Source organism: Mytilus galloprovincialis, chromosome 2, assembly GCF_965363235.1.
Source record: "Mytilus galloprovincialis chromosome 2, xbMytGall1.hap1.1, whole genome shotgun sequence".
Taxonomy (NCBI): domain Eukaryota; kingdom Metazoa; phylum Mollusca; class Bivalvia; order Mytilida; family Mytilidae; genus Mytilus; species Mytilus galloprovincialis.
Window position 1 is genome coordinate 67,180,007 of NC_134839.1, and position 14,628 is coordinate 67,194,634.

At 31.4% G+C, this 14,628-nt stretch overlaps 2 protein-coding genes across 2 annotated transcripts in view; both read right to left on the bottom strand.

The window, feature by feature from the left end:
- Positions 1-14,628, bottom strand: part of LOC143064177 (uncharacterized) — a 47,107-nt gene that overhangs the window by 14,444 nt on the left and 18,035 nt on the right. The window contains exons 9-12 of the mRNA XM_076236821.1: positions 12,247-12,342; positions 11,329-11,424; positions 10,417-10,512; positions 7,240-7,470 (exon numbers count right to left, since the gene is read on the bottom strand). Of these exons, the coding sequence (XP_076092936.1) occupies positions 7,240-7,470; positions 10,417-10,512; positions 11,329-11,424; positions 12,247-12,342 (519 nt within the window). The remainder of the gene's footprint in view (positions 1-7,239; positions 7,471-10,416; positions 10,513-11,328; positions 11,425-12,246; positions 12,343-14,628) is intronic.
- LOC143064175 (uncharacterized) lies at positions 417-4,726 on the bottom strand. Its single transcript, XM_076236819.1, has 4 exons — positions 4,099-4,726; positions 3,223-3,378; positions 2,184-2,313; positions 417-1,336 (listed from the first exon to the last, which is right to left on the bottom strand). The coding sequence occupies exons 1-4, from the start codon at positions 4,629-4,631 to the stop codon at positions 497-499; spliced, it is 1,659 nt and encodes a 552-aa protein (XP_076092934.1). The 5' UTR covers positions 4,632-4,726; the 3' UTR covers positions 417-496.

Sequence of the window (14,628 nt, forward strand, 5' to 3'; positions counted from 1 at the left end):
GAACTCTCCACAAGAGACCAAAATGACACAGAAAATAACAACTATATGTCACATAACAGACTTTAACATTGAGCAAAGTCTTAACCGCATAGTCGGCTATAAAAGATTCTGAAATGACAATGTAAAAAATCAAATGAGAAAACTAAAACCCTATTTATGTTAAAGTTAAGTCCATTCAAAATTGAATATAAAATAGAAGATGTGGTATGACTGCCATTGAATCACAACATTCAGACAAGTATCCATACAAGAGACATTTTATTGTAGTTAAAGTACTAAGCAATTATAGGAGACAGTACAACCTTCAACACAGAGCTTAGGCTCACCTTTATTAACAATCTATAAAGGGCCCAAAAGATAACCAGTGTAAAACAAATAATAAACTGGAATACAAAATGAAAGAGACACACTGTAAAACCTGTTTAAAAAAGATTTACTCATCAAATTGATATGATGTTAATTATTAATAAGTAACATGCACATTTTATGACAAAATTCATTGACAAGATATAATTGCATTAGCCAAATGATTTAGGAAGAAAAGCTGAAACTTATTACACATTCTTTCAAAAAACAGAGGATCAAATGTAGCACTAGCAACAGCAATTCCTTTCTTTGTGAATACAACCAAGTCTGATTTGTGGATTCCATATATACCCATTTGTCCTTGAATTTGATGGTAATATTCGCATTTGTCAGTTACTTGAAGTTCACCACTTGAATCTAGCACACATCCCTTTTTAATGGCAACTTCCTTAGGATTCAAGTTCTTGTCAGCAAACGGACATTTAACTTCCACTAGATTCTCACCATGACACTTACATGAGAACAGACCATCGACAGAACATCCAACATAAGGCAACCTTGTGTAGATACGAAGTCCCTTTTTCTCTAACATACAGCCTTTGTGTTTATGTCTGTTTACACGTATGTAAAGGTCTAATGCAGCTTTCTCTTTCCTCTTCCCCCATTCAAGAGATGGTACTTCAGAATGAGATAAATCATATTCCCCTAGTAGACTTTTCATTAACGAAGGAGGGCATTTCAAATTGTCAACAGCTCTACAGACTTTAAAAAAATTTGACGCAGTTATTCTACCTTTCCTCAACTTAAACCAAGTAGCGTTATCTGACTGATCAACAGTACAACGTTCAACGTGCAACACTTCATCTCGTTCTATCAGAATAGTTGACAGGGTTTCTGGAGTAGCATTAGCATTAACAGCTGCTGACATCATCGACCAACTTTCACATCTATCACATGCTACGAAATCCGCCTCTTCATCCAATTCTGATGGGTCCTCTAACAAATCTAAAGCCTGCAGTTCTGGTGATATCTTGAAAAAGAAAAGATGAAAATATTAATTATGCAACTGCAAATGCACCATGGCAATTCACTATATACACATATATACTAAGTTTAGTTGGTGTAGACTTACCTATTTTAAAAATTGCATGGTCATAAAAGTATTGTCTGTAACACAGATACTGTTTATATAATTTTTCCAGCTTTATAGAAATTATTGCAATATTTTTTTTTAAATTTATACTGAAATATGTTTGTGCCTGTCCAAATCAGGATCCTCTGCCCTTTACTCGTCTTGTATTGTTTTTTAATAAATTTTGGAGATAAGTATGACATCCAATATCACTAAACTAGTAAATGTATATATTATTGTTTAGGGGCCTGCTGAAGGACGTCTGTGAGTACAGCATTTTCTCAATGCATTGAAGACCCATTGATGTCCTTTGGTTGTTATTTGCTTTTTGATCAGGTTGTTTTCTTTTTGACACATTCCCCATTTCCATTCTCACTTTTTTACTCTCTAACTTATTACAGGAGACATCTCATTAGGGTCTAGGTAATCTATTATTTACATTATGAAAATTTTTATGTAAATTTAATCACATACATGTACATGTAGTATTATAATAATTACTGAAATAAATTGGGTAATCAATTATTAATCAGAAAAATATTCTAAGATAATTAAACATCTATGAAATATGTGTTATGTTTGAATTAAAGTAATCAAATAATCACTGAAAAATTGTAAAGTTATCAAATATTATATAAATGAAATTGTTTGTTTCTATCTTATGAGCAGTTAAATTAAGATGCTCCCAATACCATGTGAAATATGGTAAATATATTACAGTTTAGAAAATCTAAATCAAACTTACTGCTTTTAACTGTCTAGCAATGTTTAACATTTGTTCAGCTCCATAATCATCTCTGTTGTCTGAAGACCGCGGGTCAAAATCATGGGCACCATCTTGCATTCCATTGTCAGCTTGATCAGCAGTTGAATACCTGAAAAAAAGACAATACTTAAAATGCTTTGTTTTTATTTCATGCTTTTAGCTCAAATTTACAGAAAGATAAAATCTTGTGACACACAAATTCTGTTGTGTGCCTATTCCAAGCCATCAGTTGTTTCTAATGATGTCAAAGTAAACTAATTTATTTTTTTTATTTCTCAATTTCAGTTTAATATGAATATATATTCTTGTAAGGTCGTATAAGAGTTTCTCAATGCAAGTGGTGTTGCTTTCACTCAAATGAAATTGATCGTTATTTTGTCATCAATCAGGCAATTTTCTGGGCCTGTGATAGCTGACTGTTAGGAATTAGCTTTGCTCATTGTTGAAGGTGGTTCAGTGACCTATAGTTGTCAATAATACTTTATTCCGAAAGCAACACAGCTTATAGGATACATATACATAATTTTACACCAATATAAGAATTTCACAAGAGATATATAATATATATAAATATAAGGTGTGCATGAAAGAACATATAATACATAATACAAAATACGAGCGGAGAAGGATATAATACTTAAATAAAGTGAGAACAAAAATATTATTTACTCCAATTAAATTCTAAGTTTTTCTGCAGATTTTAGAAATATACCCAAGTTATTCAATTCTTTAATATTTCTGACAGATAACAACTGGCTCAATTTGAATGTATAAGGATTTCTACAATAATACTTTTTTATATACTTTTCTCGAATCTGACTATATTTTGTAAATGTCTGTGTTAGTTGGTTGTTTGTGCCACAGTGGAGATATGTCTCAATGGCTATTATACCACATCTTCTTTATTATAATTACATGTAATAAAACATTTACTGTTGTAATGAACAAAATCTTTTTTAAAAATATGAAATGTTAATAAATTTATACTGTTAATTATATTTACATGTAGCTAGTATACCTTGCTTTCATAATTTTCAACTTTTTAATTGGAACTGGACAATCATGCTGCCTTGCTCTTTTCAACCATAAATTGTCACCATCAGTAACTGATTTTGCCTCAAATCCTTCAATTTCATACAGTGTTGCACCTATGTGTCGACAACCACCATCAGCACTGAAAAACACAAATACAAAATTAGTTAGACTACACATGAAAGAAGGAAAATATATTTCATACAAAATGTACATGTAGGATTCATGCAATACATTTCTACATGTATATAGAAATTTTTGTTAGTCTGCAACTTAAACATGACTGGTTGATTTTGTTGTAAATTTTCTCAAAATTATAAGAAACTGTTTCAATCAACACGCACACACATTAATCATACATGTATATTGGTGTATTGCTACAACGCTACATGAAGTACGGGTGATCTAGTATTCTACATGTATGTATCTCTAAACAACTAACATAAATAACTTTCACATAAGTTATTTAATAGAAGCTGATATTATGTAATTAAAAGAAAACAGAACTTTATAATACATGTAATTATATTTTCAGCAGTGTTTTTATTTTATTTTTGATGCATGGACAGCCTTGAAAATCATCATAAAGATGGACTATGGTGTACATGTACATACATGTATTTAAAAAGTACAAACAGTTGTATTAAAGCCAATATTGGTATGGACCACATATTCAAACAGATACAATGCAGTCTAAATTTTCATTCAATGTAACACTTCTTAAGCTATTTTCCTCAAGTGATTTAATATATGTGTATCCGTGACAAAATTGATTTATAACGGCTATCAAGAAAGTTTAATGCACCTTTTTAATTCAGTGATTTATAGGTGAAAAAATTGGATGCTTGTTACATGTACTTACCCTCCTATGCATGTACAATATGCTGCCTTCACATCACCAGCATTGTCCATTACGATCCAGGCATCATATGTGGAGGTATTAAGATATGTTTTGTCTTTCTGTGTAGGTTTGATGGCAGCCAAAAATATAAATAAACTGTTCAACTCGGTCATTTCAAGACTCTCTACATAACCATCGAAATACAAACGGTAATCTTCAGAAGATTTGTAGGCCTTCAACTTTCTACGATCATAGTTTGAAGTGTTATACAGCAGATAGTTAAAAACATCATACAGTGACACATTCGGAATATTGGAAAGGTCCTTGGTGAATCCTTGTAGAGAAGACATGTTGTCAATCCCGTTGCTTTTCAGCAATTCTGCTACAGTGTTTGTGACCCGGTCCGTACACATATCTGGGTCAAGTGGTAGATTTAGCCCTTCAACAGCAGTGCACAACCTCACTAATTCATTCCTTTTCATGTTGGTTACACCTATCCCCCTTAATCTCAAATATTCTTTCAAATCGGTAACTTTCATTGACGCGCAATCCATATTGTTTACTTAGTTGTCTTGGTGCTGATGTCGGGTATCACGTGACTTAAGATAATAAAAGACGGAACCGACTACGGAAAGGGAAATGTATATGAAAATGGACTATTGTATTATGTCCATGATGAAAGAGAAAATAACACATCAGATAGTTGTTCCAATACAAGTTGAAAACTTGAAGTTTCTACAAAGAAGCGCGCTTGTCTGTTTATGACTAATAACACAAATCGGAATAAATGAATAATTTCATTTTTTGTTGGTAATAGAATACTGGAGATCCTGTCACACCGGTAAAATGGCAGAAAAGCCAAGTCAGTAGCAACTACGAATTTCTTTTAAAGATTCATCTGACATTGACGAATATCATAAGGGCGTTTTGTTTATTTTGTTTTTAATTTAGAAAGAATTGAGTTAAAGACAGGGCACTTGTACAGGGCCCTTAAGATTTCAGTTCATTTGAGTGTTAATGTCTCATTAGAACATTTAATAAAAATAGGGGTTGCATAATATCGTTAAAATTAATTGAACGTTAAATTATATGTCATTAAAGCCGATGAAATTGCAAATGAAAATTTAACCAAAACTTAAACTGAAATAACAATTTCGCATAAGCATGCCAGAAAAATATTTTATTATTTTAGCGATACCTCGTAATACACTGAAGGCTAAGAATTTTGAGCCATACACTATTGCCAAAAAAACCAGTCATATCAACTGGAAGCTAGTTCCTTTTTAGGCCAAACACCTTTGCCAAACAATATACAGTAATTTAAATTAAGTACCTAATAGAAAAATGGTATGTCATATCACTTTGATTAAGCAATGTTGTGAAAAAGAAGTTTGATTTTTATTTTTTTCAATTCTTCAACAATGTTTGAACTAAGTTTTTGATACAAATTGAAACCATCTACATTAATACTGTCGCTTGGTTGATAAGTTTTATAAAAATAAACTTGCTAGCATGTTAACATGTTCAACGATGCATTAATAAATTAGAGTTCACAATTGATTGGTTAGAGAAAATCAAATATAACATAACATTATATAAGACATATTCAAAAGTCGAAGTATATTATGAGGATGTTACCGAACTTTCTAGCAAGAAACCCAATTTGAGGCCGCATCTCGATTTACTCAAAAGGATTTGCGAATAAACATTATTAAAGATATGTAGTAAAACAGATGAAATCATTATAATTAATTCAATTGTTAGTGGAAAGTTGTCATATTGGATCTCCTATTTTTTTTTACATCTCAAATGTTTAAATGGTTGTACATGCTACATTGATGATATGATTTCCAGTGAAATTTCTGAACAACATTTACAACAAATATGTTTATATGTAACTATTAATAGAAGTGTAATAGACCACTATGTCATTGGTGAAGGTCAAGGGGAACCAATGATGTCAAAATTCACCAGGCAACTAGAGGATTTTATATGATAAATAAGGGAAAATTGTGACTTACTATTTCTAACATTCCGGAACAATTATTTGAAAAAGCATGAAATTTTCATGGATTGATCAACGTATGATCGTGTCATCAGCGTTAATTATAGCATGACGTTTGATAAGCTTTAGAGAAACAATTCAACCGTTGAAAAAGATTTATGGCATTGTAATTGTCTTGGCCATATTTATTTGAGTTTAACATATTTTCCTACAGTTTTTAGTAATTTAAAATATCTCCCAATTGATACGCCAGCGCTTGTATTTTCTATTATGATTTACCTAATAGAGGGTTGCAGCTCATTAGGAAGCTATTAAACCCAAAACTTCAAAATGGTGAAGTTAAAATCATCCCTTCGTATTTTTACGGACGCCATAACGAGTTGGTTGATCGTTATGGAACAACCGTTTCACAATTTATATCGGATACTTTTCTTACGTCGTAACTACAATCCACTCCCTTTTCATGAATGTGACCTACCGAATTAGACTATTTACCGGTTTGTAATAACATGAGCAACACGACGGGTGCCACATGTGGAGCATGATCTGCTTACCCTTCAACAGCACCAGAGATCACCCCCAGTTTTTGGTGGGTCTCGTGCTGCTCAGTCTTTAGTTTCTATGTTGTTTCTTGTGTACTAATATTTGTATGTTTGGTTTTTTTTTTAATTTTTAGCCATGGCGTTGTCAGTTTGTTTTCGATTTATGAGTTTGACTGTTCCTCTAGTATCTTTTGCCCCTCTTTTTAAACGGAGTCGTCACTTTTTTGTTTTAAATAATCGTGTATTTATATTTGAAAGCTACAATGTATTTGATATATAACGTTCGATCAGATTGTATTTCATCGTTTTTATAGTATGAAAGTGACGTGACGTGTACATTAGTATGTGCATCATCGCCACTATTTGATAGTGCATGTGTTGCTTATTCTTTAGTTTTCTATGTTGAGTCGTTTGTACTATTATTTGTCTATTGTCTTTTCTGTTTCAGGTCATGGCGTTGTCATTTTATTTTTTATCTATCAGTTTGAATACCCCTCTTGTAACTTTCGCCCCTCTTTAACATATGGAAAAGGTGATTACAACCCGAATGTATGTCGCTATTATTTCCCCCGTTTTGAAGTACTAGTTTTGACATCTCAGACCTCGAGGCCTTACCTGTTGAGTTATTCGTAACTCTATTTTTGTCTTCAGATTCATTTAATCCGGTAACGCTACTGTGTGTGGATTTGAATGATAATTCGTCATCGTCTTCGGATAAAGATGAATCACTCTGTTTTGTTTGCGAAATTTGGTCAGTTTCACGGCCATCAATTTGATTATATTTCAACTCTACTTGTGATGATGATATTTTATGAACACTTGTTTTACTGTCCCTTTGTCTTGATACTGTAGGAAATCAAACATAAATATAATATCTTAACTGATACATACATAGGAAAACAGGCATCCCTCCACAAATAAAATAACAAGAAAAAAAAAACAAATACAAAACAGTACAACAAACCATAACACTAACATCAGATTCCTTCGCATGCAAATATTCTACCATATATAGACTAGTTTAGTTTAGGGAAATTTATTACATACAAAATTCAGATAGAGTCATTCAATTTGAAAAAAACAGTAGTAAGAAACATACTTGAATGTGATATTTCTGTTCTATCTAATCATATATTTTCTTCTATAAATGGCTACCTTTTACAAAACGAATAAAATTCGGACAATCAATTTTAATGTATAAAATTGTACATGGACTTACATCTGATTACTTATCTATACTAACTATTAGTGATGTTTAACACTACAACTTACGATATCTCTCTTATAATGATCTATTCGTTCCAAGACCAAATACATTTTGTTATGTAGAAAAAAACTTCAACCAAGATATGGAATAATTAAACGCTCACGATAAAAAAAAATGACATGTGGAATTATTCAAGAAACATTGTTATAATCATTTTCTTGAAAATTCGACGCAAATCGAATAACATTTTTTCTTTATTTTTTAATTAGAATAAGAAAGCTAAATCAAAACTTTATCAATGTTTGCCATTTTTTATGTTTGAAGGATTGAATTGTGTATACACTGATTAATACATATTGTATTTCAATGTATAAATGTTAACTATATACAGGTATTCTGTTTGAGAGTCTCGATGAAAATTATACTAGTTATAACTGAGTTACACTCTTCAAATAAAGAAATGAAAAGTCTAACATTCTTTAAGCACTAAGATTGAACTTTATTCTGAGTGTCTTTGAGAGTGTCAATAGACTTTTGGTATCTTCTGTTTCTCTTAGAAGCATTAGATAAACAAACCTTATCCCATATAGTTAATGTTAACCAATGAACCATGAAAATGACCTCAATGTCAGATTAACTTATCGGACGCTCAAGTTTATCTAACTTTCATTCCACACACCAAATAAGGTATCGGAGGAAAGGACCTTATCCCCCCAAAAAAGGCCTTGATTACTGACCCTTGAAATAAGTTCTGAGTGGGAATTAAGCCTTTGAAGAATAGGTATGTTGCAAAATAAATATTATTGTTTTATTACTTATAATAGATGAAAAAAATCACTTGTTAAAACAACCCTGATTTCAACTTTTTAAGCAGTGGATGTACTACGAAATTGATAATAGGACATCGCATTCACCAACGTTCGACACACGCAGAACAAAACAAAACGTAACAGTTCAGCTGCAAACATGCGCAAGAAAAGTATAAAATTTTAGAAAAGAATTTCTCTCTTAGTTTTTTGTAACTTTTAAAAACTTTTTAACTATTCATTCATACACCTTTTATTCTATGCTGACACATTTCGTTAGCATCTGCCTATGAAGTTTAATATGCCGTTTTATCATATACTTAGACTAAATATCATATGATTTTTAATGTATGATAAAAGCATTGAATTAACGTAAATTCCTTATTTTTCGAATTGGTGCTTAGCGGACTGATATGAAAAGTTTATCACATGCTTCGATTGTTATCACATGCCATTCCGTAACGTTATCGCATGGCATTCCGGTAATACTCGACATATTCCGAAAAATATACCTCAATGCTACGTTTTCAGTGAAGAACATTACAAAGTAGTGTACAAAGCAATTATTTGGTAACGAAAAGTATATTATAAAGAAAAAACAATCAAATTATCAATTAAATGCATTTTTTAAAAGTTTCAATCATAATTTAGCAAGTAACTTTGAAAAAGTTGACTTTTCCAAACAGTGATCATTATGTATATTGTTGAATAATTTTTTCTTGTCGATTCGTCTATATTAAAAAAAATTATTCTTTGTTGAGGCATTTTGTAGAAAGATTTTTTATCGAATGTGCTAAACTTGAGGTCCGACGTCCATGAACTTTTGACTCTTTAAACTTCTAATTGGGAACCACATAAAATGATCTATATATGAATCTGTTATTTTTCTCCATTGTTGAAGCATATGATAAAAAATTCATAACATGTCATTTTTCATATCGCATGTATTATCAGCCCTCGAGCCATGCGGCTCTTGGGCTGATATTGAACCTATGGCTTATAGTCCATGCGATATAAAAATGCCATGTAATAATCTGATATTATTTTACATATTAAAACGATTTCATGTGGTTGATAAGGATAATAGATAAGAGAAATGTTTGTCAAAATATTGAGATGAAAGTGACATTTTTAACAAGGAAAGTTCTATTTGTTGTTTCCAAGTTTACGATTGAGCATGAACAATGTATATAATGATGTAGATGTAGGTTACATGTATGTTGAGCTGATAAAGCAATATCAATATCGATCCAATCACATACAAACATCATATCTTCAAAGTGAAATTGTTTACATGCTTGGAAATAATGAACTGTTTGAGAATAGTGATTAGGCTGAATATCACCTAGAGGTTAAATCCAAAACTTGAATAGTCGTACAGATTTATTATATATAAGAAAAATTAGAACTAAAAGCAGATTATTATCACTTCACTATGGTATATGAACGGTATGAACATTTAAACTTTTGAAGTTTATTTGCAAATTCAGTATAACTTTGCTATTTACATGAACTGATAAATGTGATAATGCATTCTAATAATATAAAGTTATTTATATAAACAATCCGTACTTGCCATATGTTCAGTACACTTGCTAAATTAAAGAATGATCAGGTTGATATTGACATCCGGTTTGTATTTTTTCGTGGATGTTTAATAAGAATTGGAGAAATAACTCGACTATTGAGAAACAATGAATAGCATTGTTATTGTCTATGCATTTGAATGCTTATCATTTATGCACCTAAACGCTAGAATGGTTTTAATATTGAACTTACAGTCGTTTTGTATTTCGTCGTCCTTATCTGGTGAATGTGGGATCTCAATGGACAGGTTGATTGCCTCTGACTTATTGTCATCGTCTTTTTCATATGCTTAAAGGAAAAGATCATGTGAAACCAGCGAAGCAATGAAAACTATATGATTTTTTTTTTATCTTAAATAAATATTAATTTACCATTTGGATTGCATGCCTTAATATCATGCCAACGTAGCAGAATGTGCATATTCGAAGCATTGATATTTCCTTCCCCGTGGATGACTATAGGAATCAAGAATCTTGACTAAATGCACCTGACTGATCATTTATGGCTGTACTTCTTTTTTTATGAGCTCAAATTATAAAATGTTATAAATTTAACAGCAGTAAACTGATGTTGCCTTTATTTATAAAGAATGCAAAGCCAAAAAAACAATTTGTGAGGCATTTGTATTTTTTTGTTTATGGCTTTTCTAAAGATGTTAGGTGTGAATGGCTTTGGATTGATTTTGTGTTTACTACACTGTGTATTAAATAAGGAAAACTCTTGGATAAATAATTCTTACTATGTAAATACACACGAGACTTGAGAACATTAGGCATTGTATTGTATCAATTTGATTATGCATTTTAATAAAATAAAGTTATTTTGATAAACAATTCGTACTTGCTATATGTTCAGTACACTTGCTAAATTAATGAATGATCAGGTTGATATTGAAATCCGGTTTGTATTTTTCGTGTATATTTAATGAGCATCGGAGAAATAACTCGACTATTGAGAACCAATGATTAGCAGTGTTATCGTCTATGTATTTGAATGCTACATATTTTCCTGTAGTAATTTATAACTGAGTGGTCCCAATTCCTTTTCTAGCCATCATCGTTTATGCACACCTAAAAGATACAAAGTTATTAATATTGAACTTACATTCGTCTTGTATTTTGTCGTTCTTTTCTGGTGAATGTTGGGTCTCAGTGGACACGTTGATTGCCTCTGACTTATTGTCATCGTCCTTTTCCAATGCTAAAAGTAAAAGATCATGTGGAACTTGCGAATCAATAAAAACTATATGAAGTTTTTTTTGTATTAAATCAGTATGAATTTCCTATTTGGATTTTTTTTGCCTTAAAAATCATGTCAACGTAGCAATGTAGCATAATGTGCATTTTGAAGCATTGGTTTTTTTTTCTTTCTCAGGGAATGACTATTATAGGGATCAAGAATTTTGAATTATCATTCATGGCTGTACTTCCTTTTTTATGAGCCCAATTTATCAAATGTTATAATTTTAACAGCAGTAAACTGATGTTGCCTTTATTTATAAAGAATGCAAAACCAAAAAACAGTTTGTGAGGCATTTGTATATTTTTGTTTATGATTTTTCACAGGATGTTACGTGTGAATGGCTTTGGATTTCTTTTGTGTTCACTACAATGTGTATTAGATAAGGAAACTTCTTTAAAAAGTAAGACTACTATATTGATACACATGAGACTTGAGATCATAAGGCATTGTATTGTATCAATTCGATCATGCATTTTAATAATATAAAGTTATTCTAATGAACAATCCGTACCAGCCATTTTGTTCAGTACACTTGTTGAATTACTGAATGATTATATCGGTATAGACATCCGTATTATATTTTTAGTGGACGTTTAATAAGCATCGGAGAAATAACTCAACCATTGAGTAACAATGATTAGCATTGTTATTGTCTATGCATTTGAATGCATATTTTTCTGTAGATGTTGGTAATTTATAACTGAGTGTTACCAATTCCTTTTCCAGCCATTATCGTTTATGCACACCTAAAAGATACAAAGTTATTAATATTGAACTTACACTCGTTTTGTATGTTGTCGTTCTTTTCTGGTGAATGTTGGGTCTCAGTGGACAGGTTGATTGCCTCTGTCTTATTGTCGTCGTCTTTTTCACAAACTAAAAGGAACAGACCATGTAAAAGTAGCGAATCAACAAAATCTATATGAACATCTTTTTTTTTTTATATCAAATCAATCTGAATTCACCATTTGGATTTTTTGTCTTAAAAATCATAACAACGTAGCAGAATGTACATACTTGAAGCATTGTTTTTCCTTCTCAGGGGATGACTATAGGGATCAAGAATTTTGATTAAATGCACCTGACTGATCATTATTGGCTGTATTTCCTTTTTTATGAATTCAAATTAGAAGATGTTATAACTTGAACAGCGATACAATACTGTTGTCTTTATTTATAAAACATGCGAAGCAAAGAAAACAGTTTGTGTGGCGTTTGTATATGTTTGTATTGACTTTTCTCAGAGTGAAACGTGTAAATGGCTTCGGATTTATTTTGTTACCACTTCTCTGTGTATTAAATAAGAAAAACTCATTGGAAACTAATGACTATTATGTTAATGTACGTAACACTTGAAAACATTAGGCATCGTATAAAAGATATGCAGTATCGAGTTCTTCAACCTTTTAATTTATAGCTTCAAGCAACGACTTGCCACCGTTTTCGCTGTCCCCGCTACCGGATCAGCAAGCCAATATCTCGAAATCTGCGACGTTCGACAAATGCAAGTTGAAGACAAAAAACCTGCACGGCAAACATGAGAAAGAATACAAAAAGTTGACAAATTATCTGTTCAACTGGATAAACGTTGACAACTTGGCATTTGAAAATAAAAAAATTAGAAACATAAATATTTAAAAAATAGAATGTTCCTTAAAGTTTTTCATAAAAAAAAAATCAATTATACATTGAAGATGTTTTCATTCTATGCAAATATACATGTATACGTTCCATTCATTCAACTCAATCATAGGTTTGAACGTTGTTTTCAATTTAGATTTATTTAGATTTATTTCGTTTGGTCTTGTAATATATTTTCCCTCCGGTTTATATTATCCCTTCATCCTATTTCGACTCTTTAAAATTCAAGAGTCTCTCCTTAATTGAGGTAAATTATGCGACCTTCAAATGCTTTTAAATCCCTAACATCACTGAAGAGACATTTATTGTCCGGATATGGTGTACAGATTTTAGCACATTATATTTGTGGTTTACAATCTTTGCCGTAAGTTATTTGTTTTTACTTGGTATTAGATTAATATAAAGATCCACTTTGTTACCATTTAGACGAGTGATATCAGAGCCAAATTTACATTTTTAATGCACCTACCTAACACACGGCTAAATTATATATCACTGGAAAGCTAAGAATGTGTACTTTCTAAATATCCCGGTCGTCAAAAGAAATTATGGTGCATTTTTTTTTAAATCAAGGTCAAAGGTCATGGGTGCAATTTCAATTCACTGATACTTCCAGTAGAAAAATCGAGTCAAAACAAATGCAAAAATGAAACAATTTTATAGGAATGCTGTATTACTGTTGGGAAAATATATTTCTATCATAGTATTAATTAATTTTGGTTGATTTTAACGGTAACGCATGTTACGTAACGTTTTCTCTCGGAGTCTTTGAAAATCAACCATTAAGTCACACAAATGTATCTGTAGTCGCCCTTGCATTATCTAAATCTTATAATACCTCCATATCATTTGATTGCACGTATTTACAAACATATATCTGCAAATTCGATATAAATAATCCGAAACAAAATATTTGAAGCAAGGGGAAAATATATCATATGACGTATTTTTAATTGTTTAGAAAGTCCCATGATGAGCTGTACATTAAAATTGAGGAAGCGTATGGTCTCCTGTTAGTTTGAAAGCCTACCAACCGCTTCAAGATCAGACAACCATAGGGCGGATTTTTTTTTTATTATTGTAGTGCAATATGTTGAGTCTGGATCATACCGCAATTTCATTTACATCACTAAATCAGATATGATAAGAGTACTAACTAACATTACTAAAACTAAAATGAGTAAAGTGCTACTAGTATATTTATATCAACAAATTGACAATTTTAGTCGGCCGCCGTGTATCTTGAGATATCTTATCAATCAAACAACACTTGACAAAGGAGTTTGTACTTTTTTAAATTACGCTAGTGATGACCTTCGGCTACTTTGGCACTACGTATTACTTTTTTCATATATTGTTTCACTGCTTCAAACGGAGGACAAGGTTATTCTAATGTTGAACCTTTTATTTGGCTTTCTTATGTTAAAATCCCGTTAGCGTATTTATAACCTAAATGATCGAAACGTCGGACCAATGGGATATAGGACCATTTAGGTGTCGGAATATTGCAATATCGAATTA